The sequence below is a fragment of the Pelobates fuscus genome, chromosome 7, assembly GCF_036172605.1.
Source record: "Pelobates fuscus isolate aPelFus1 chromosome 7, aPelFus1.pri, whole genome shotgun sequence".
Classification (NCBI taxonomy): Eukaryota; Metazoa; Chordata; class Amphibia; order Anura; family Pelobatidae; genus Pelobates; species Pelobates fuscus.
Window position 1 is genome coordinate 14,717,185 of NC_086323.1, and position 21,122 is coordinate 14,738,306.

The following is a 21,122-nucleotide window of genomic DNA, read 5'->3' on the forward strand; positions in this document are numbered from 1 at the left end:
ACACTACAAGAATAACTTCCAAGAATCAGCAAAACAATATGGGGATTATTCACTAAACACCGAATTGTAAGACATTAGTAATCAAATTGCAAACTCCAGGCTACAATCGCAAATCTACAAACATTCTCACTTTTTTAACCGAAATGTTGAAGTTCAATTTGTGTTTCGAGTGTTTAGAGAATAAACCCTTGTACTGAGTGTAGAGCAGTTCTAATGTGTGTAATCGCTTTATGATTAATATGAGGAGAATGCGTATATTAACGCACAGACACATTATTTTGCCTCTCTGTAATTTGTTGCCCTGTTTAATATTTACTTTATTTCCCACTATTCCTACAGCTGTGTATTAAGTGACAGTAAACCGAGTTATTCACCTAACTGTCAGATGTCAGGAATTCACCAGGAAACTGAAATTTTAAGACGAAAATCGCCGTACTGGAAGTATGTACCAGCTCTGTTAAGTTTTGCAGCTCAATTATTTTGTCTTAAACTTGCAATTCTCCGGTGTAATTCTGGCAGATCACTATGTAGAAAATGACCTTACAAATGGAATGAGCTACAGTAGTGAAGGATTACCCTGCTCCCAAGAGCTTACAATCTTTTGGTGTGTGATCCAACGTCTTCCCCCCATCCCATGTCCTTGCAATCTCCCCTCGTTTTTTCTCTTTACATGTTTATTGTCTATCGTTTTATGTCTATTCCTCTCAGTTCTGTTTCCTTTCTGTCCTGCACAATTCCCAATTGCTTTCTTTGTTTTTTTCTTTTAGTCCAGTGCCTCTGATAATATTGGCTAGTTTCCTCCCTCCCCATTCATGTCAAAGTGACACCTGCAAGCTGACTACTTCTAATATGCCCCCTGGCACTTGCTGACACTGTGGATATGCACAGCAAGTTAAATTCACACCTGATCAATAAAACAGAGAAGGCAGTACGACCGACCGGTCGATATTTTTTTATCTGTCTTCAGCCCAGTCTTGCTGATGACAACCCCCTCTTCTGCAAAGACACTCAAGGGCGTTAGACCCTGGCAATCCAGCATTTTTATTTTTTAATTTCTTTTTTTTTTTTCTCCAGGAAATTCAGATGCTTACAAAAAAAAAAAAAGTTGACTGGTTTGGCCTTTCCTTAATAGGATCTTTATGATTTATATCAATTTTTAATTGAAAAAAATTTGCGAATTAATTGATTTCAGGGACTTGCCAATTAACACGGTTACTGGGCTCATGATAAATTTTGTTAGATTTCCGCTGTCTGTTCGCACTTCTCCGTGGAGCGTTGCTGCAGAAGATTATGGGTGGGATTCGAGATGCAGCTTGGAAAGATATGGAACATATTTAAGATGCAACCAGCGCTACCCTCTATAATTTAAAGAAAAGGGACATAAAAGCTAATAAGGACTGCAGTGACAAGTCTCAACTAGGGTGACACTTTGGAGCACTAATTCATGCATGGCTGGACAGAGTGAGGATCTTTAACTAATTCACTGCCTGCTGCCCAGTCCACTGATTGATCAACAAGAGATACTGTACATTTATCTTGCTGGACATTTATAATACATGTCGCTGGGAATGACAACCCGTGGTATTTCAGAATTTTTGGTAGCAGGTGCCTTCTGTATATAGGCGAAGGTTTTTCCATCATTTTTATTTATTTTGTCGTGCAAAAGGCTCCTGAGTTAACGGCATTAATTAAAGAGTAACCAGTTTACGCTTAGAAATTGCAGCACACGGCCGAGACTGTTCTGACTGACCAAACAGAACTGGCCGCGGGGCTGATGAAATTTTAATGGTTTGGGCTAGTGCTGTCCGATTACATCAAGGGGTGGGCTATCGATTTCCACTTTTATTTACCAGGAGGCAGAATCTTGTTAATGATGGGAAAAGATTTAAAAAGAATGAAAAAAAAAAGCCGGGGGCATGAAATAATAAAAAAAGTTTTAAAATTGCCTTTTTTTCGGCACATAGGTTAGCAGGCCATGATGTGGATAGGTCTGAGTTACCGACCCAGCACATTGGACAGTAGAGAAAGGCATAAGTCTGGATTCGAACCTATGGAACAGTGCTATTTACTAATTCTGTTCCTTTATTAGAAAAATAGAATAGAACCTATGACGATGCTCTCTGTGTAGGGTGAAATGCGGAGGATTTTATTAATTGCCTCTGACCCCCTTCCTTGCCGCCCTGTTCTCCCTTCAGTGCGCCCTTCCTCCCCCTACAGCGGAGGATTGTGGGGAAGTGATACCACTGGAGAAGGATTGGGCTGAGGGCAGAACTTGGCCTTGGTGCTTGAAATTAAGGTGAGTTTTAGGTTTACTTTTTTCAGTTTGGGGGGAGGGGAGGGAGGCAGTAGGCAGGTTTGGAAGGGTTACTCCAATAAAAAACAGTGTTTTCTTAAAACTCTTTAATTACATTTAAGTAAGAAAATCTGAGACTTAAAATATACTAATCCAGGAAAAATAACGAAAAATGATTTGCATTTTAAACCGGAGATGATACCAACGGTGGTAAATCTCTATTCTGTGAGCGTTATCTGTTGACAAATGATCGAGCACATCCCAGGTACATCTTTCTGGATCTCAGGATTCCAGGTTCTGCTCGATCCATTTGTAAGATAGAAAAACTAAAATACCTGAGAGAGGGCTCAAAGTTTGGTCCCGAGAACCACAGACAATGACAATGCAGGAAGTTTTTCCAAGTCCTTTGGATTCACAGCCACTGTGTGAACATTGCCTTCAAGAACCGCACTATAGGTAAATTCGCCCCAGCGGTGATGGCTCTTAAATAAAGTGCAATCCAGTATTCTAGAAAACCTCCATCGGAATGCTTGTGAGAAATGTACGCAAAGCTGCAAACCTACTTCACATCATGTCCTCTCCTAGCAAGCAACTTATTCCAGGAAACCAGAAAAGCTGAATACTTATTATCTCATAACAAGATAGGAGAAACTCTTCAGAAAACAGGGCCCTCAGAGGGGAATCTGAAACAAGGCAAGGTGAGGTGACAGCTGTCATGGCATCCTCTGCAAGAGCCACATCAAGAGGCATTTGAACTCGTACTCAGTCCTGATAAGGAAACACGCGAGCGAGAGAGCATATACGGAGCCAGTATCATCTGCGACTTGAAGATTTCAATGTAACAATCATCATTTCGCCTTCAGTTTGCAAAGGCTTGGACAGCTTTTCAGTAAGATTTAACTTAATCCGTATCTAGGCCTTCAGTAAACCCGGAAGATCAGGCCGGATAACTTGCTAGATCCCACTGTCTCTTTTACTAAACTGACACTCTGCAGGGCTAAAGATTTAGGAAAAGATATTATACACAAAAAAAAAAAAAAGCTATCAGCAGTAAGCAGAAAAATAAAACCTAAAATAAAATGCTTTAAGAAATAAATTAGAATGTTCAATTTACGCTTTGTAATTTTACTTTTTGTTATACAAGGTTTATCGCTTTGTTTTTTATCTTTTTTTATAATTTTTGCAGTTCTCGTCTGTGATTTTAATCTGTGGATGGAAACCTTATTCAATTCACTGTGCTAATGCTTCGGAATTAAAATAAAGCGGAGAACTTGACTTCAAAGTGGGGAAAAAAGCAACAAAATCTAACATTTTATTTTATTTGTAAACGGGAAAAGAAAAAGTTCTTAACGTTTGATATGTTTACATTTTAAAGAAATTTAATTTATATTTAAAAATTTAAAATATTGCTAAATGATCTGATAATCTGCTTTCATTTCTGATGTATTTAGTACAAAAACACTTATGTTGTCTAGACTAAACCGTCATTTATTTATATTTCTCAAAAAGCCCCCTTTATCCAGGGCCCCCTAAATAGATGACATAGATTACAATGATTTAGTTTTATTGTATTATTTGTATTGTATTGGTATTGTGATTAAACATTAGTAAGTTTGTATAAGATACACTAATTGATTTCCAACTATATTAATAAAATGTGATTGCATTCTACAATATATTTTCCATATACTCATTATAAAATGGTATCTTGTTCAAACAACTCAGAGGGGGGGATTGGGGAGGGGGGGGGGGTGTGCAGATTGAGCAAATCTCTGGGCTAAACACATTGACACATTTGCAGTTGAAACAATGAGACTTGTTTGAAATGAATAATCTCACAGTTCTCTTACTGCCCATTTGTGACTCTTAATAAATATCCTTCTACAAGTGTAACTGCCACTTCAGAGCAGCTGTACAAATCTGACAGTAACAATATTGCATTGCATATCTTTTCCAAATTACTTTAACGCCATTTGTGGCAGCGACGGCTTAAAGCCTTTACTACAGCTGGGACAAAATGCATATTTCGTGTTTGTGTGCGACTGATTCTTAGGGTCAGCAACTCACGATATAAGATACACGTTACATATTCTGCCTACTGAGGTGTAAGATAATATAAAGTGTTGGCTACATGGGATTTAAGTCATATGTCCACAGTTTATTTTTTTGGGGTGATATGTATAAAGCATGATTTCTTCTTAAAACAGTCCTGTGTTTTATTTTTACCTTTACGATTATTTCTTTTGGGGAGGGTGGGGGGAAAACTGAGATAGAAAATGGGGTACAGACAATATAGGGTTAAAGAGACTAAGGATAGCCAAGACAGACAATAGGGGGATGACAAGGACTAGACAAAACAGAGAGTGGGCTATTGAATGAGAAAATTAGTAGCCAAGACAGAAATTGGGAAAGCTGAAAGAGACAAGGGGTAGCCAAGATAGACAATAATTAGTCAAAACAGAAAATGGAGGTGGTCTGAAAGAGACATGGGGTAGCTAAGACAGACAACTGGGAACTGAAGGAGACAAGAGGGTAGACAAGACATATAATGGGGATGTAAAAGAGACAAGGGGGTAGACAACAAAGACAATGGGGGGCTGAATGAGACATGGCAAGAGGGCACTGAACAAGACAAGGAGTAGACAAGACACACAATGGGGGGCTGAAAGAGACATGGGGTAGCCAAGACAGACAATGGGATACTGAAAGAGACAAGGGTTAGACAAGACAGACAATGGGGGACTGAACGAGACAAGGGTTAGACAAGACAGACAATGGGGGACTGAACGAGACAAGAGTTAGACAAGACAGACAATGGGGGCCTGAAAGAGACAAGGGTTAGATAATACAGACAATGGGGGACTGAACGAGACCAGGGGTAGCCAAGACAGACAATGGGGGAATGAACGAGACCAGGGGTAGCCAAGACAGACAATGGGGGAATGAACGAGACCAGGGGTAGCCAAGACAGACAATGGGGGAATGAACGAGACCAGGGGTAGCCAAGACAGACAATGGGGGAATGAACGAGACAAGGGTTAGACAAGACAGACAATGGGGGCCTGAAAGAGACAAGGGTTAGACAAGACAGACAATGGGGTCCTGAAATAGACAAGGGGTAGCCAAGACAGACAATCGGGGAATGAACGAGACCAGGGGTAGCCAAGACAGACAATGGGGGAATGAACGAGACCAGGGGTAGCCAAGACACACAATGGGGGAATGAACGAGACCAGGGGTAGCCAAGACAGACAATGGGGGAATGAACGAGACCAGTGGTAGCCAAGACACACAATGGGGGAATGAACGAGACCAGGGGTAGCCAAGACAGACAATGGGGGAATGAACGAGACAAGGGTTAGACAAGACAGACAATGGGGGCCTGAAAGAGACAAGGGTTAGACAAGACAGACAATGGGGTCCTGAAAGAGACAAGGGGTAGCCAAGACAGACAATCGGGGAATGAACAAGACCAGGGGTAGCCAAGACAGACAATGGGGGAATGAACGAGACCAGGGGTAGCCAAGACACACAATGGGGGAATGAACGAGACCAGGGGTAGCCAAGACAGACAATGGGGGAATGAACGAGACCAGTGGTAGCCAAGACACACAATGGGGGAATGAACGAGACCAGGGGTAGCCAAGACACACAATGGGGGAGTTGGGCCGTGAAGTAAACTCTTTTTTCTCTACTGATTCCTGAAAGACACAGGTTTTAGTTTCATTTTGAAGGAAATATCAGATCACCATGTTTTAGATAACTGCGTCTAATATTCTGACTTCCCATTCACCCATCAGGCAGCAGGTTTTTTAACCCAAGTCCCATCACATTCACGCAGGAAGCGGAGAGGAAATGTGTGATGAAAGAGTCTGTTTATTATCTGCCCTGGGTGTTGATGTTGCAAATTTATCCTCCTTCAGACAGATCTTGATAACTGTCCTTTCCCCTCTCAGCCGCATATTAATCACCGAGAGAAAGGGAGGCGAAAGTCTGCGTTCTGTCACTGGGGGTGACAGGAGCTGCAGAGATTGGCCTTAATTCACTGTTTATCCGTCAAACATGCCAGATAGGAATATATACCTCCCCTCCCCCTCCCCTCCCGGAGCCCCATCAGCCAGGAGACTGTCTCCCCCTGTTTACCCCCAGGGGTAAAAAGTAAAATAAATTGACAAAAACTACAGAACCCTCTTTAAAGTGAACAATAGAAAAAAGAGAGAATTGGAAGCAAAGGTATGCACTCATTTAGGGGTTAACCCTTAGAGGACTACAGCAGTAGTGGAAAAGAAAAAGGAGAGTGTGAGTGCCCTTAAATATAAAATGTAACTTTTACTAGTTTAGTTAAAAGTGACGTTTCCTGGCTACATGTATCAGGAAGATGAATGACAATAGTAATAAAATAATATATATATACTCTATGTGGTAACAAGTTACCTTAAGGGTGAGTGGACACCTAACTTACTCGTGAATAAACTACACTCTAGATCTTAGAAAGGAGGTCCTGTTCAAAGGTTTTCAGGATCAATCTCCTAGTAATATGCAAAAAAAAACTTTTGGTTTTTGGCAATACATTGGTAGATAATAGAGTTGTAGCAATACAAATATATAAGAAAGGTGAAGTCCTTAGAGTAAATATTCGCTACATATACAGGAAATATGATCTGTAAACCATGCTTTCCAAAAAGCATTTAATATATATGTAGCAGAAAGGTAGCTGTAGGAAACACACAAGGTTACATGATTGTCCTGTGTAGGTGCAAACAGGAATAAATCAGTAGCTTGTGCAGACAAAGATGTGTCCACAATGATAAGTTGGCCACATTCAAAGTGCTTCGGACCGTTTTTGGCACTTTGAATGTGTAACAAATTAGTTCCTAGAGAGAGGTTAAACAGCACTAATAATGTAACTCCTTCTGTGGGGTCGGGGAATAATGTCAGAGTGGATCATGAATGCGTCCACAATTAACTCCCCACTATTATAACCGGAGTTGGGCTCAGGATCCTTCAATCTGTGAAAAGAAGGTAGAAGATATTAAGTCTAGGCACAGACTGGTACTGTTGCCGGATGAGGATATAGCTGAGAGCCCTTTGCCCCTAACGCGCGTTTCGCCCGCAGCTCATCAGGGTTAAAGTGAATGCATTGCGCCAACTGCGATCATCGTGGGGGAATCTTGGAGAAAAAGAATATTCTAGTTTGTCAAATAAATAAAAAGTGTTCAACGTAAAGTGGAGCAGTCGCCATGGAAACTGTTCGTTAGTGACACGGATCTCACAATCTTATTTTATTTTTAGTATTTTTGAAATCTGACTGATGGCTCGAGCGGTATGGACGTGTAATTTAAAGAATGGACTTTATTATTATTTGGGACCTGAACCTTATTCTAATCATAACTGTCGGCCATGTAAAAACTTCCGAACTGAAATATCAATGCCCAACACTAGTCTATAATTAACTGGATCAAAACTTTGCCCCTAACCCTAATGCTGGTACCAGACCTTATCCTTAAAATATATATAAATAGTTTATATCCTTAACCTAATTCTTAGTCTTACCCCTAATCCTAACCTCAATGTCTAATTCTCATCTCTAATCCTGATCATAATTTAAAATCTTATCTAGAAACCTCATTTTATATTTTATACATGTTCCGCACCAAATGGGCAATCCAAAAAACCTGCTAATACTTGTGTACACTGACAGTAGGTCGATCCCAAATATTTGGCAACTCAAGCTCTTCATTAGTGGATGATCTACATCCTACAATTAGCCTGCCTTTCCTTTTATGGAGCTTGTCTGTAAAGGTTGTTAATAGCTTTATATATATATATACATATATATATATATATATATATATATATATAACAAACAAGACCTAGCACATTCATCCATTCACTAAACTGCAATTTCAAGTCTCACAGAATGTAATAGATTTTTTAACACTCACCTAGGCATAAATAATGGGGGTTCAGTTACAGTATACGATCATACATTGCATAAGCCTGCCATAACGTCAATGTACCCCATTCTAGGCAGGCCCTACTCTAGACACCTAATGTCTGCTCTTGTGAGATTAACCCACTTACTCGGGGAAAATGTAATCCCCATCTTGGGCTCTCGCAGTACAAGGTTAAATAGGGCCCTGGAACGAGGCACCTGTGACAGGGAGGGGTGCAAAACCAAGGAGTTGGCCTGACTCCCAAATATAAATATGAAACCAAGGGGCTGCACTCACCGTAACGTGCATAAATGGAGTGCTGCTGGGGCCAATTAATACAATACACAAGACCCAGCGCACTCACTAAACAGCAATATTAAATCTAACAGAATGTAATAGTTTTATTTAAAAACACCTAAACTAGGCAAAATAATGGGGGTTTAGTTACAGTATATGATCATACATTGCATAAGCCTGCCATAATGTTAATGTACCCCATTCTTGGCAGGTCCTACTCTAACAACCTAATGCCTACCCTTTTTAGAAAAGTGAGATTAATCCACTTACATGGGAAATATGTTTACTTGATAATAGATAGATAGATAGATCGGTACATAGATCGGTAGATAGATGGATAGATTGGTAGGTAGATAGAAAGATAGATAGATAGATCGGCAGATAAATAGATAGATCGGCAGATAGATAGATAGATCGGCAGATAGATCGGTAGATAAATACATAGATCGGTAGATAGGTCGGCAGATAGATAGATATATTGGCAGATAGATAGATAGATCGGTAGATAGATCGGCAGATAGATAGATCAGCAGATAGATTGGTAGATAGATAGATCGGTAGATAGATAGATAGATTGGTAGATAGATAGATCGGTAGCTAGATAGATAGATCGGTAGATAGATCGGTAGATAGCTAGATAGATAGATCGGTAGATAGATAGATAGATCGGTAGATAGATCGATCAGTAGATAGATAAATAGATCGGCATATAGATTGGTAGATAGATAGATAGATCGGCAGATAGATAGATCGGCAGATAGATAAATAGATCAGCAGATAGATCGGTAGATAGCTAGATAGATAGATCGGTAGATAGATAGATAGATCGGTAGATAGATAGATCAGTAGATAGATAAATAGATCGGCATATAGATTGGTAGATATATAGATAGATCGGCAGATAGATAAATAGATCGGCAGATAGATAAATAGATCGGCAGATAGATAAATAGATCGGCATATAGATCGGTAGATAGATAAATAGATCGGCATATAGATCGGCATATAGATCGGTAGACAGATAGATAGATCGGCATATAGATCGGTAGATAGATAAATAGATCGGCATATAGATCGGAATATAGATTGGTAGATAGATAGATAGATCGGTAGATAGATTGGTAGATAGATAGATAGATCAGTAGATAGATCGGTAGATATATAGATCGGTAGATAGATAGATTGGCAGATAGATAGATCGGCAGATAGATAAATAGATTGGCAGATAGATAGATAGATAGATAGGCAGATCGGTAGATATATAGATCGGTAGATAGATAGATTGGCAGATAGATAGATCGGCAAATAGATAAATAGATTGGCAGATAGATAGATAGATAGATAGATAGACAGATCGGTAGATAGATAGACAGATCGGTAGATAGATAGACAGATCGGTAGATAGATAGACAGATCGGTAGATAGATAGACAGATCGGTAGATAGATATCTTTTGATATTTATTTTGATGTTATCAGTTTGTAATTATGTTGCATAGTTGCTAATTACAAGTATCGTGGAAGAATAAATGGCATGGAACTTTGGGATTTTTACCTTTTTGTTAGAAAAACTAAACATATTAAAATAAACTGTAAGTTATGAAAAAAAAAAAAAAAAAAAAACCCACTGCTATTAATTTTTTTTACGAGGACACAGAACAGGAGTTTTTTTACTTTCAAATTATTATTCGCTGTAAATCACCTTAATTAAAAGTGTCACATCGGGCCATGAATATCCAACTCGGTAACTAATTTCCTGTGTACATGTTATAATTTAAAACGCATGTATCATCCGGGCACGGAGAAAAAGATGGCATTGGAATAATCTGCTGGCACAGGGTGGTTACTATGTAAATGGCTAATTATAGCAGTGCCCAGACTGCAAACCTTCGCTCCTCTGTCTACGTACATTAAAAGCCATTGGGGGATTTAGCAACGTCTTCACAAAGAAATTGCAACAGTTTTTATCTAGCCATTTTCTCATTGAAAGTAATAGGACGTCTTCATTTGTAAATGTGATGTAGCGATATTCATGGGCCTTTTGGAGTCATTAAGCTGGCTTTTTGTGAGATCTCAAACACTTCTCTTTTGCATTACGGATAATTCCTAGCACTTTTAAGATTAAATATTATTTATTTGTCATGCCTGTCTGTCTCATTATGTAACCAATTGAATATCTGTGAATTGTTAATGAGGAGTTTTCGCTAAGGCTGTTTAAATCTTTTCATGCTAGAGAGCCATTGTCGAACTATGGATTAAAAGGACACACTAGGCAACATAACCACTGCAGAGTTCTGTAGTGGTTATAGTGCCAGGAGCCCACGGGCGCCATCCAACGGTAGTTGCTTATAAATTGTTTGCCCCTTGCCTTGCTGTGCTCAGCATCTCACAGCCAAAGAATACTGTGTAAACCTGGTATGAGTTGGTTCGATAAAGCGGAAATGTGAATATCCGCTTTATTATAGCAGCTCAGTCCAGATCAATCGCACGTGCCTGACACAGCAAGGTAAGTATCCAAATATTTGTTGGATGCTGTAGTGGTTATGGTGGTGATAGTGTTCCTTTGAATCAAAAATGTACACCTTCACGCTTTGAAAGAGCTACCAGAGTTTATCTACAGTTCCCTACCTCAAAGGAATAATACATTAAAATGATGCAAAAAAACAATAGATTTAGAAAATAAGTCTGCATTTGCTGCAAATCACCAAATTTTGCAGTTTCTGCAGTGAGCTCTGCCCAGACCAGGAAGTAACTTGCTAAATGTAACAGCAGGGTGATGTGGTCAGAGTGCTTCACCTAGCTAATCTGCTTTAAAAACACAGGTCATTTCACATCACTTGGCTCTATCAACATCCCAAAGTTGTATTAATAAAATAAGTGAATGCCGGGGAACGTTTGTTCACATAGGATAGAAGTGTAAAATTGGGTATAAAGCCCCTTTAATTGTCACCGTACATTCCTTTCGTGTTTAAAGGGAAGTGGAGGGCTTGTCGAGACTTTGATTAGAGCCAGCGATTGGCGTCTGATCTGAATCGGTGTGTGGCAGTCAGGAATCGCACTGGGCAGATGAAGAGAAGCCTTGCACATAGCCCCAGGAGAAGACACTTTTCTCCTATCGCTTCTCATTTCATAACACCAAGCCATCTGCCAAATCAAGGAGCATTAAAGAACGGCAAATTCAATTTTCTCCCCCATGCCAGGGCTGTTCAGCATCCGGGACTAAAGTGCCCTGAACAAAGTGAAGCTGACAGCAATATTGCTTTTTCTGTCACATCTCATGTGTTTATCTCTTAAAAAAACTCTCATAAAAATGTATTGATGTGTCCTGTTGTGCAAATGCTGAGTGTGGGGTGGGGGGCTGCCCGTGTGTTCTGGAGTGTGAGTATGTGTGTATGCGCGGGTGCGCGTGGATGTGATTAATACAGAGTAGATCTGATTTGATAAGTCTTGTTCCATTGTCAGCATCTGTTTAGCAGGGGGGGTTCTAATACTTGCTGGCTCCTGATCGCTCATCCTCAGCTTCTGAGTGCAGGCTTGCATACAAATTCCATTATTAAATATACAGCATCCCCCTTCAACCTTCACATCCATCAATGCCAGGAGGCCAACGGCGTGCTTGCGTCTGGCGAAAGGGGGCAAGCGACCAGCCCTGTACTAAATGCACTCACCAGCCCCGGCAGCCTCGGAAACATATTTCAGAGATTCTTTAGGGCTGCAGGTGCTCTGTGACCTGACAAATCGAATCAGTGAGAAATAATTTATTTCCCTCCGCTGTTTGCAGCATGTTAGCAGGAGAATTTACATCAGAAAGATTACTTTAATAACCAAAAAAATTATAGCTCAATCCGGTTTGGGACGTTGGCTTTGATATGTAATTGTTTCAAATTTAACCTGTCTTAAGGGGGAAATGGCGTTATTAAATTTCAGGCCTATAGCTCCGGGAGCGTAACGGGGAGGGGGTGGGGGGGAACGCTGGCGTTTATTGGCAAGCTGCTAACATTAACAGGACAGCAAGCAGATCTAACAAATCATTGCCGCAATCATTGGCGTTGGGCTGCACTGACATATTGTATTAGCCCTTATTTCTAGAAATGTGTTGTCTGTAATAATGTAACACATACATCCCGGGGAAATTAGAGCGTCCCGCTAATCTTACAAGGATCAAATATATGTGTCATGGTTCTTCTTCGTGTAATAAAAAGAAGATCTCTGGATGTAAAATAGTGCATGCAGTATATATATAAATAAACAGTGTAAAACTACCCACAGAAAAATACAAAAATCACTGTTATGTATCACTGGCTTAGCTCACGTTGGACTTTGAGAAACGTGTACATTTATATATACAGTATATATTCCCATGTATATATAGTGGAGAAATGAAAAGGGATTTAGTCCAACATTGCTAAGTAGGAAAACCGGTTGAAGTCCTTATTTTAGTTCTTTATAATACACTGATAATTTCTCTCTAATATTACAGAGAACTCATGGTTTAACGTGCACAGATAAAGGTGAGATAATATCGGAGAGGTCTATTTACTAAACTGTATGTTTTATGCCACAATAATGACATTGGACAAATTCTCCAAGTCTAGCTATTTTGGCCTTTACGTTGTTTCATAATTCACAGTTTAGTGAATATACCACTTTGTACTTTAGCAAACAGAATCCATTGATATTCTTATTAGCGGCCTCCGAGCTTGAACTTGGCAGAGAGTCAGTGAAGGGCAGGCAGAGGGCCAAGCTGTTTGCCACACTCCAGGTTATGCTTGCCTATTCCATATATCCAGACTTGTCAATAAGCCACCAAACTTGGCACAACCAAGTAACAGTGTAGATATCCCAGTGGTTATCGCCATTGTTGGGTTTAGTATAGGTAACGTTAAAGGACCACTGAAGGCACTCAGACCACTTCATCTCATTGCCTGCCCTACCGCCACAATAAACCGTGATGGCACATATTTATAATACAAACACCAGTAGTATTGGTGGAGATATGATAGAAACATTAAAATACATAAAGGGAATCAACACAATAAAGGAGGAGACTATATTTAAAAGAAGAAAAACTACCACAACAAGAGGACATAGTCTTAAATTAGAGGGACAAAGGTTTAAAAATAATATCAGGAAGTATTACTTTACTGAGAGGGTAGTGGATGCATGGAATAGCCTTCCAGCTGAAGTGGTAGAGGTTAACACAGTAAAGGAGTTTAAGCATGCGTGGGATAGGCATAAGGTTATCCTAACTATAAGATAAGTCCAGGGACTAATGCAAGTATTTAGAAATATTGGGCAGACTAGATGGGCCGAATGTTTTTTTTCTGCCGTCACATTCTATGTTTCTATGTATTGGACACACAGAACAAAAGCCATGTGACAACCGCTACTTTAACATATCTTTATATAGTAATTATTATGACTTCGTATTAATTGCATGTCTTTGCAGCTTTGATGTATGTTTGCTGCTATATGAACAAACTGATTATAGATTGCAAAAGAATTCTATTGGCCGTGCTTATAAAGAGAGGTACGGGTTCAAAATTCTAAGTGGGTAGCAGTCACCATGGAAACCATTAGAATGTCCCTATGATTGCTCCACTTTTAGAACGTTGCCCCAGATGTGCTCTTTGAACATTGCCCAATGTCTGTAACTAAAGTCATGACAATAAGACAGCATTGCCAGCCACTGGCAGGCCTGGACTTCGTCAATAGTCCAATAGAATTCCGCTAGAGTTATTTCTGGATTAAAAACGATATATATGGCAAAGCAAATTAATGAAATGATTTGACCCGTCTGGGTGCATGTTATTCATGAGATAGACTATACATAAAATATCTTATATTTCTCCTTTAGCTTTGCTTTCTGCTCAGTGATACAACATTTTGGCACTGTGGCATGGAAAACAATATATCAAAGGGCACTGCAGTATAGGTCGGGTTCCACGACACCAGTACAGTTTATTTTAAATGTGTCTGTAGACTGTCATTTGCAGCTTACTTATGCTTTTTCTTATTTTCTTTTTCGGCAGCAAAAATTCTTTACAGAAAGATATCATGACTCCCAGTACGCCAAAGGTAAGTGTGGATGGCTCTCAAAGTTCTGTGTTGGCATTGATTGGCTGAAATTAAGTGGAATTAAATGGCTAGTAAAGGTTCAGCTTTAAAGAGAGAGCGTGGCTAGTGCTATTTGTACACGCTCTACTTGTGTTACCCATGAGACATGTATGTTTGTATTTCACGTGCCCATATCCAGTCTATGTCCTGTACTGTAAAACTAAACATTTATTTTGTTAATAGGGTTTCTCCATAAACACTACAGCCCGCTCTACTGATTATGATGCCGGGAGTACCCTTATGCGGTTCCCTGGTAATGCGGCAAACTATTTAGACACAGTTTGGCCACTCACCTGGATTCCTGGCGGGCTGGTGTGGACCTTTAATAATATAAACCCACCCGGTATAACTAACTGTAACCTAACCTACACAGTGCATCTAACGTGTGTGTGAGCCTGGAGTGCCCCTTTAATAATATAAACCCACCCAGTATAACTAACTGTAACCTAACCTACACAGTGCATCTAACGTGTGTGTGAGCCTGGAGTGCCCCTTTAATAATATAAACCCACCCAGTATAACTAACTGTAACCTATCCTACACAGTGCATCTAACGTGTGTGGGAGCCTGGAGTGTCCCTTTAATAATATAAACCCACCCAGTATAACTAACTGTAATCTAACCTACACAGTGCATCTAACGTGTGTGGGAGCCTGGAGTGTCCCTTTCAGGGCCGGCGCGTCCATAAGGCGGCACAGGCGGCCGCCTTAGGGCGCACGGGCTCTGGGGGCGCAAAATTTCAGTGACCGGCAGGAGGGAAGCTCTCCCTCCTGCCAGCCACCATCTCGGCCCCCGGCGCGGCTGTGCTGTGCGGAGATCAGGCGCGGCGAGGGAGCTCTAATCTCACCGCTCTGCTCCCTCGCGCGCTGTCTGCTGATTACCGCGGGAGCCGAAATATGACGTCATATTCCGGCTCCCGCGGTATCAGCAGACAGCGTGCAAGGGAGCAGAGCGGTGAGATTAGAGCTCCCTCGCAGCGCCTGATCTCCGCACAGCACAGCCGCACGCCGCTCAGCAGGACCCCAGGGAAGGATGCATCATCCACACCAGCTCTCCAGGTAAGGAGGCTGGGTGGAAAATGTATATTTATTAAAATAATTAGTGAATGTATGTGATGTGTGTCTGTGAGTGTCTGTGTGTGTGTCTGTGATTGACAGTGTGTGTGTATGTGAGTGTCTGTGTGTGTGTCTGTGAGTGTCTGTGTGTGTGTCTGAGTGACAGTGTGTGTGTCTGTGAGTGACAGTGTGTGTGTCTGTGAGTGTCTGTGTGTGTGTCTGTGAGTGACAGTGTGTGTGTCTGTGAGTGTCTGTGTGTGTGTCTGTGAGTGACAGTGTGTGTGTCTGTGAGTGACAGTGTGTGTGTCTGTGAGTGTCTGTGTCTGTGAGTGACAGTGTGTGTGTCTGTGAGTGTCTGTGTGTGTGTCTGTGAGTGACAGCGTGTGTGTCTGTGAGTGACAGTGTGTATATGTGAGTGACAGTGTGTGTGTATGTGAGTGTCTGTGAGTGACAGTGTGTGTGTCTGTGAGTGTATTTGTTTGTGTCTGTGAGTGTCTGTGTCTGTGAGTGACAGTGTGTGTGTCTGTGAGTGTATTTGTGTGTGTCTGTGAGTGTCTGTGTGTGTCTGTGAGTGTCTGTGTGTGTCTGTGAGTGACAGTGTGTGTGTCTGTGAGTGACAGTGTGTGTGTCTGTGAGTGTCTGTGTGTGTGTCTGTGAGTGTCTGTGTCTGTGAGTGACAGTGTGTGTGTCTGTGAGTGTCTGTGTGTGTGTCTGTGAGTGACAGCGTGTGCGTCTGTGAGTGACAGCGTGTGCGTCTGTGAGTGACAGAGTGTGCGTCTGTGAGTGACAGCGTGCGTCTATGAGTGACAGCGTGTGTGAGTGAGTGCGTCTGTGTGTGTGCATGTGAGTTTAGGAGTGTGTCTGTCAGTGTATGATGAGTGTGTTTGTCAGTGTATGAGTGTGTGTCTGTCAAATCAGTGAGAGTATGTTTGTCATTGAGTATGTGTGTGACTATCCGTGTGTCTGTCAATGAGTGTCAATGAGTCTGTGTCTGTCAGTGACGTCTGTATGTTTGTCATTGAGCGTGTGACTGTCAGTGTGTACAGAGTGTAGCGGAGCAGAGCGCAGTACAGGAGCTTCTGTTTCCTGTACCTGGCCAGACTGACAGGAGGTGCTCACAGAGAGAGCACTCCCTGTCAGTTCGGCCGGGTACAGAAAACTGAAGCTCCTTTAGGGGATCTGCTCCGCTAGGCAATGCAACAATAGAGGTAGAAGGCACACCAGGAAGGGGAGTGTAACCACTAACGGGGTGTGGGGTGCACCAAGGGACAGGGAGGGAATGGGAGAGAAACACCAAGAGACAGGGACAAGAGGGGGGAGGGGAGAAGAACACTAAGGGGCAGGGAAGGGACCACTATTGGTCGGGGAGGGGAGAGGGGCTGGTTAAGAGGCACATAGGTGAAGATGTTTTTTTGGGGGGGGGGCGGAAAAATGCATCTTCGCCTATGTACCTAAAAATCCAAGCACCGGCCCTGGTCCCTTTAATAATATAAACCCACCCAGAATAACTAACTGTAACCTAACCTACACAGTCCACCTAGCGTGTGTGGGAGCCTGGAGTGTCCCTTTAATAATATAAACCCACCCAGTATAACTGTAACCTAACCTGCACAGTGCACCTAATGTGTGTGGGGGCCTGGAGTGTCCCATTAATAATATAAACCAACCCAGTAAAACTAACTGTAACCTAACTTACACAGTGCACCTAACGTGTGTGGGAGCCTGGAGTGTCCCATTAATAATATAAACCAACCCAGTATAACTAACTGTAACCTAACCTACACAGTGCACCTAACGTATGTGGGAGCCTGGAGTGTCCCTTTAATATTATAAACCCACCCAGAATAACTAACTGTAACCTAACCTACACAGTGCACCTAACGTATGTGGGAGCCTGGAGTGTCCCATTAATAATATAAACCAACCCAGTATAACTAACTGTAACCTAACCTACACAGTGCACCTAATGTGTGTGGGAGCCTGGAGTGTCCCTTTAATAATATAAACCCACCCAGTATAACTGTAACCCAACCTACACAGTGCATCTAACGTGTGTGGGAGCCTGGAGTGTCCCTTTAATAATATAAACCCACCCAGTATAACTAACTGTAACCTAACCTACACAGTGCACCTAACGTGTGTGGGAGCCTGGAGTGTCCCTTTAATAATATAAACCCACCCAGTATAACTAACTGTAACCTAACCTACACAGTGCACCTAACGTATGTGGGAGCCTGGAGTGTCCCTTTAATAATATAAACCCACCCAGTATAACTAACTGTAACCTAACCTACACAGTGCACCTAACGTGTGTGGGAGCCTGGAGTGTCCCTTTAACGGTTTCAAAGCTGAGTCGCATAAAGAAACAGTGAACCTGCTGCTAATATAACAGTAACTTTTCCATGCAGGAGTCAGGATAGGGACATTTAGCGGGAAGAATCATTCTCTACTTCAGTACCCGTTTTGCATTATAACGGTTAAGTCAATCTCGGCTCCCTTGGGGCAGTTTGTCAGTCACCGAGATCTCTTCCCATTACAGTGATACATTAGATTCATATCAGTGAGCAGATCCACTGACACCACCAAGAAGAGAGGATTAAAAAAAGTGTTTGTTTAATTAGCTTTTAGTGCAGTTTCACAGAAAATTGCTTCTTGCAACAGGCATATAAAAATAATATAATACTTGTAATAGATGTAATAAATCGGGATTACAAAGAATTAAGAATGGGCTTTTGTATACCGATAGGGGATTTAAACGAGCCTTAAATCAGATGACTCCTGTTTCAGTCTATGGTCTAACGATACTTAGATTAACATCAGTCAATTGTCATATTTGACACCATCTGGAGAAGAAGCAACAACATCAAGCCCGTGTTGTACAAACAAGATATGGATTTGTGGTGTCTATGATTCTCTTGATCCTTTTTCAATAACAGCTGTCCAGCCCGTATTCCCGATATAATGCTTTTTATTTAAAAAAAAAAAAACCTTTGATCCCACGGAGGCAGTGGAATGACATCACATGATCCAACTACAAGGATTGCTTATAAGTCCCTCTCCAGAGCTCCTGGTGGCTTGTTTTACAGACCCGTACGCCTCTCGCACGGGACAGAAGGCTAACTGGCAACATTCCCTGTGAATTAAGGGTTTTGATTTAAGGGTTGCTCCAACTCCCAGTAGGAAGCCATTTTAGTCAACAAACACATTCAGCCTTTTTATGCCCAGGGATTAGATGGGACATGGGAGCTTTTCCAAATAAATAGGGGCCAGCTGTGTCTTGCAAGTTTATCCTCCTTAGCCCTCCAATGTGTCGTACAGTCCTGAGAGCTTTAACTTCAAGCTGTGGATTGAACTGAAAAGCCTTTTATTGCATCACCGTGCAAGGCTTTGAACCACTCGTTTCTGCCCGGAGTGCTCTGTGTCTTCCACATATTGTTATTCAGATGAAATTGCTTTCATACATGTGTTTAAAATGATTTCAGCTTTGGCTTTGAGCAATATTATTTTTATAGGGTTTGACTCTTGGCCCGTCTAGACAGTTCTTGTTTAATTTATACAAATAGATTAAAGATATTGGGCCGGTACCTTGTGAATTTTTTATATAATGTATATTTTACTATTCTATGTTCTATGGATTCATGACATTGTATTATACATTTTTTACATCTTATTCCTGCTCGACCTGTCTCTCCAAACGTAGCCCCTGACTAATGAAGTCAGCGAACGATTGGGTGTTCATTGCTTTAAAAGGCAGTACAATGGGGAATGTAACAAATTAAAATGGCTTTTGGGTCATATGAATAGCTTTAAAAAAGATCTGGTTAAATAGTTACAGAGTTATTCATTAAATTGAGAATTGTGGAGAATAAACAAAGGAACTTGAAATTTGACGAATTCTCTCATCCAGTTATCTTTCCAGTTTGGCTAATGTGAGCTAAAATTTGCAGTTCGCTTTTCAATTTTGTTATAATAGTTAATAATTGATAGATATTTTTTAGGGAGAGGAAAACCAAATACAGTCAAATGTATCAAACGCACACATGAGCAATCAAAGCACAATAACCACTTCAATTTATTGTCCCGGTTATTAATGCAAAAGGAGTTTGCAGTCCATCTGGTTTTTATGAACAACTTTTAACTAGTTATAGAACTCTACTCTCCCTGTTCAATGATATGCAGTGAGCAGTGGCCTACCACAACATTCTGTCAAATCGCCACAGCCCGTCCACATCACCGAAGCTGGAAAAGGTTCTTTGTGTCCATTTAATTCTCCTTTATGACATTGCGGTATAATGGCGGCAAGGCATGCAAGTTGTGGTGCTACTTTTAACATCAGAATAATGGCCATTAGTTTTCTGTGCATCCCAACGTATTTCTGATCCACCATCTTTCGGCCTCACTCATCCAAGCCAAATAAAACTGGGCAATCGCTGAATTTGGCTGAAAACAGTGTTTCACATATCCAGTATCCTTCCTTAATTCTTATATATTATCATGTTTTATACTTGTGGCCAAATTAATAAGGACAGTGCTCTTTGAGATATAATATCCGTTCCTAAAATTACTGATACTCATAATACACCTTTTTTCGATTTGATAACTGTGGTTTCTACAATTTAAAAGGCTATACATTTTTATCATTAAACGGTAACGGTCACGTGACGGACACATTAACAAACACAAGTATGATCCTTAAATAGCTCAGGGTATTTAAAATAAAAAGGGTCCATTCTTTGTCTCTATGACAGTTTATCCTTCTCCAACGAGCCTTATTTAGGATTCCTATGCTGGAGAAGATGACTAGATAGAATCTAGATACAGACAGCAAAATAAATATATAAAAGAAAATAAAATTACCCGGCTGGGCTTCTGGAATCATTTATTGTGCGTAGGTTATAGTTCTTAAATGATAACTGCTATTATAATCACTTTGAATGCTTCCAGCCGGGTAGGGGAGGGCATGCAGGCAGAACATATGTCACTGCACCACCTCTGTGTTAAGTGATAAGTACCTATTTAGATAGGAGAGTTAAAGCCGAAAGCTTCAAACAGGAAACACTTTGTGCTGGAATAAAAACAGGCGAGATAGATGTATAAAAACAGGGTTATTTGTTCCGCTGACAGGAGCTGTGATGGATGGTTAAAAAAAATATCTGTTTGTTATGCTGTACTATCAGACAGCAAAGCCCATCCATTAATGGCTTCAAATAAGCGCCTTTTCAAAGTTGCATTGCAGCACAGACGGCAGAATATCTTCCCTTTGTTAAAGTTGATGGAGCGACTGCACTTGGTTTTCCCGACAAGAATTGGCAAAACTCTAATCTTCTTTTGGTTCATTCACTGTGCAGATATTTACTTATTTGTTTAATTTTTTTCTTATTAAAGATTTTGGTAGGTATTAGAGCTGCAGGTTACAGAGATGTAGA

The 21,122-nt window shown here is 40.9% G+C and overlaps 1 protein-coding gene across 3 annotated transcripts in view; it reads left to right on the forward strand.

Moving 5' to 3' along the window:
- Positions 1 to 21,122, forward strand: part of RNF220 (ring finger protein 220) — a 245,147-nt gene that overhangs the window by 170,749 nt on the left and 53,276 nt on the right. For all 3 annotated transcript variants that reach the window (XM_063427717.1, XM_063427719.1, XM_063427716.1), the window contains exon 4: positions 14,557 to 14,602. In XM_063427717.1, coding sequence (XP_063283787.1) covers positions 14,557 to 14,602 — 46 coding nt within the window. The remainder of the gene's footprint in view (positions 1 to 14,556; positions 14,603 to 21,122) is intronic.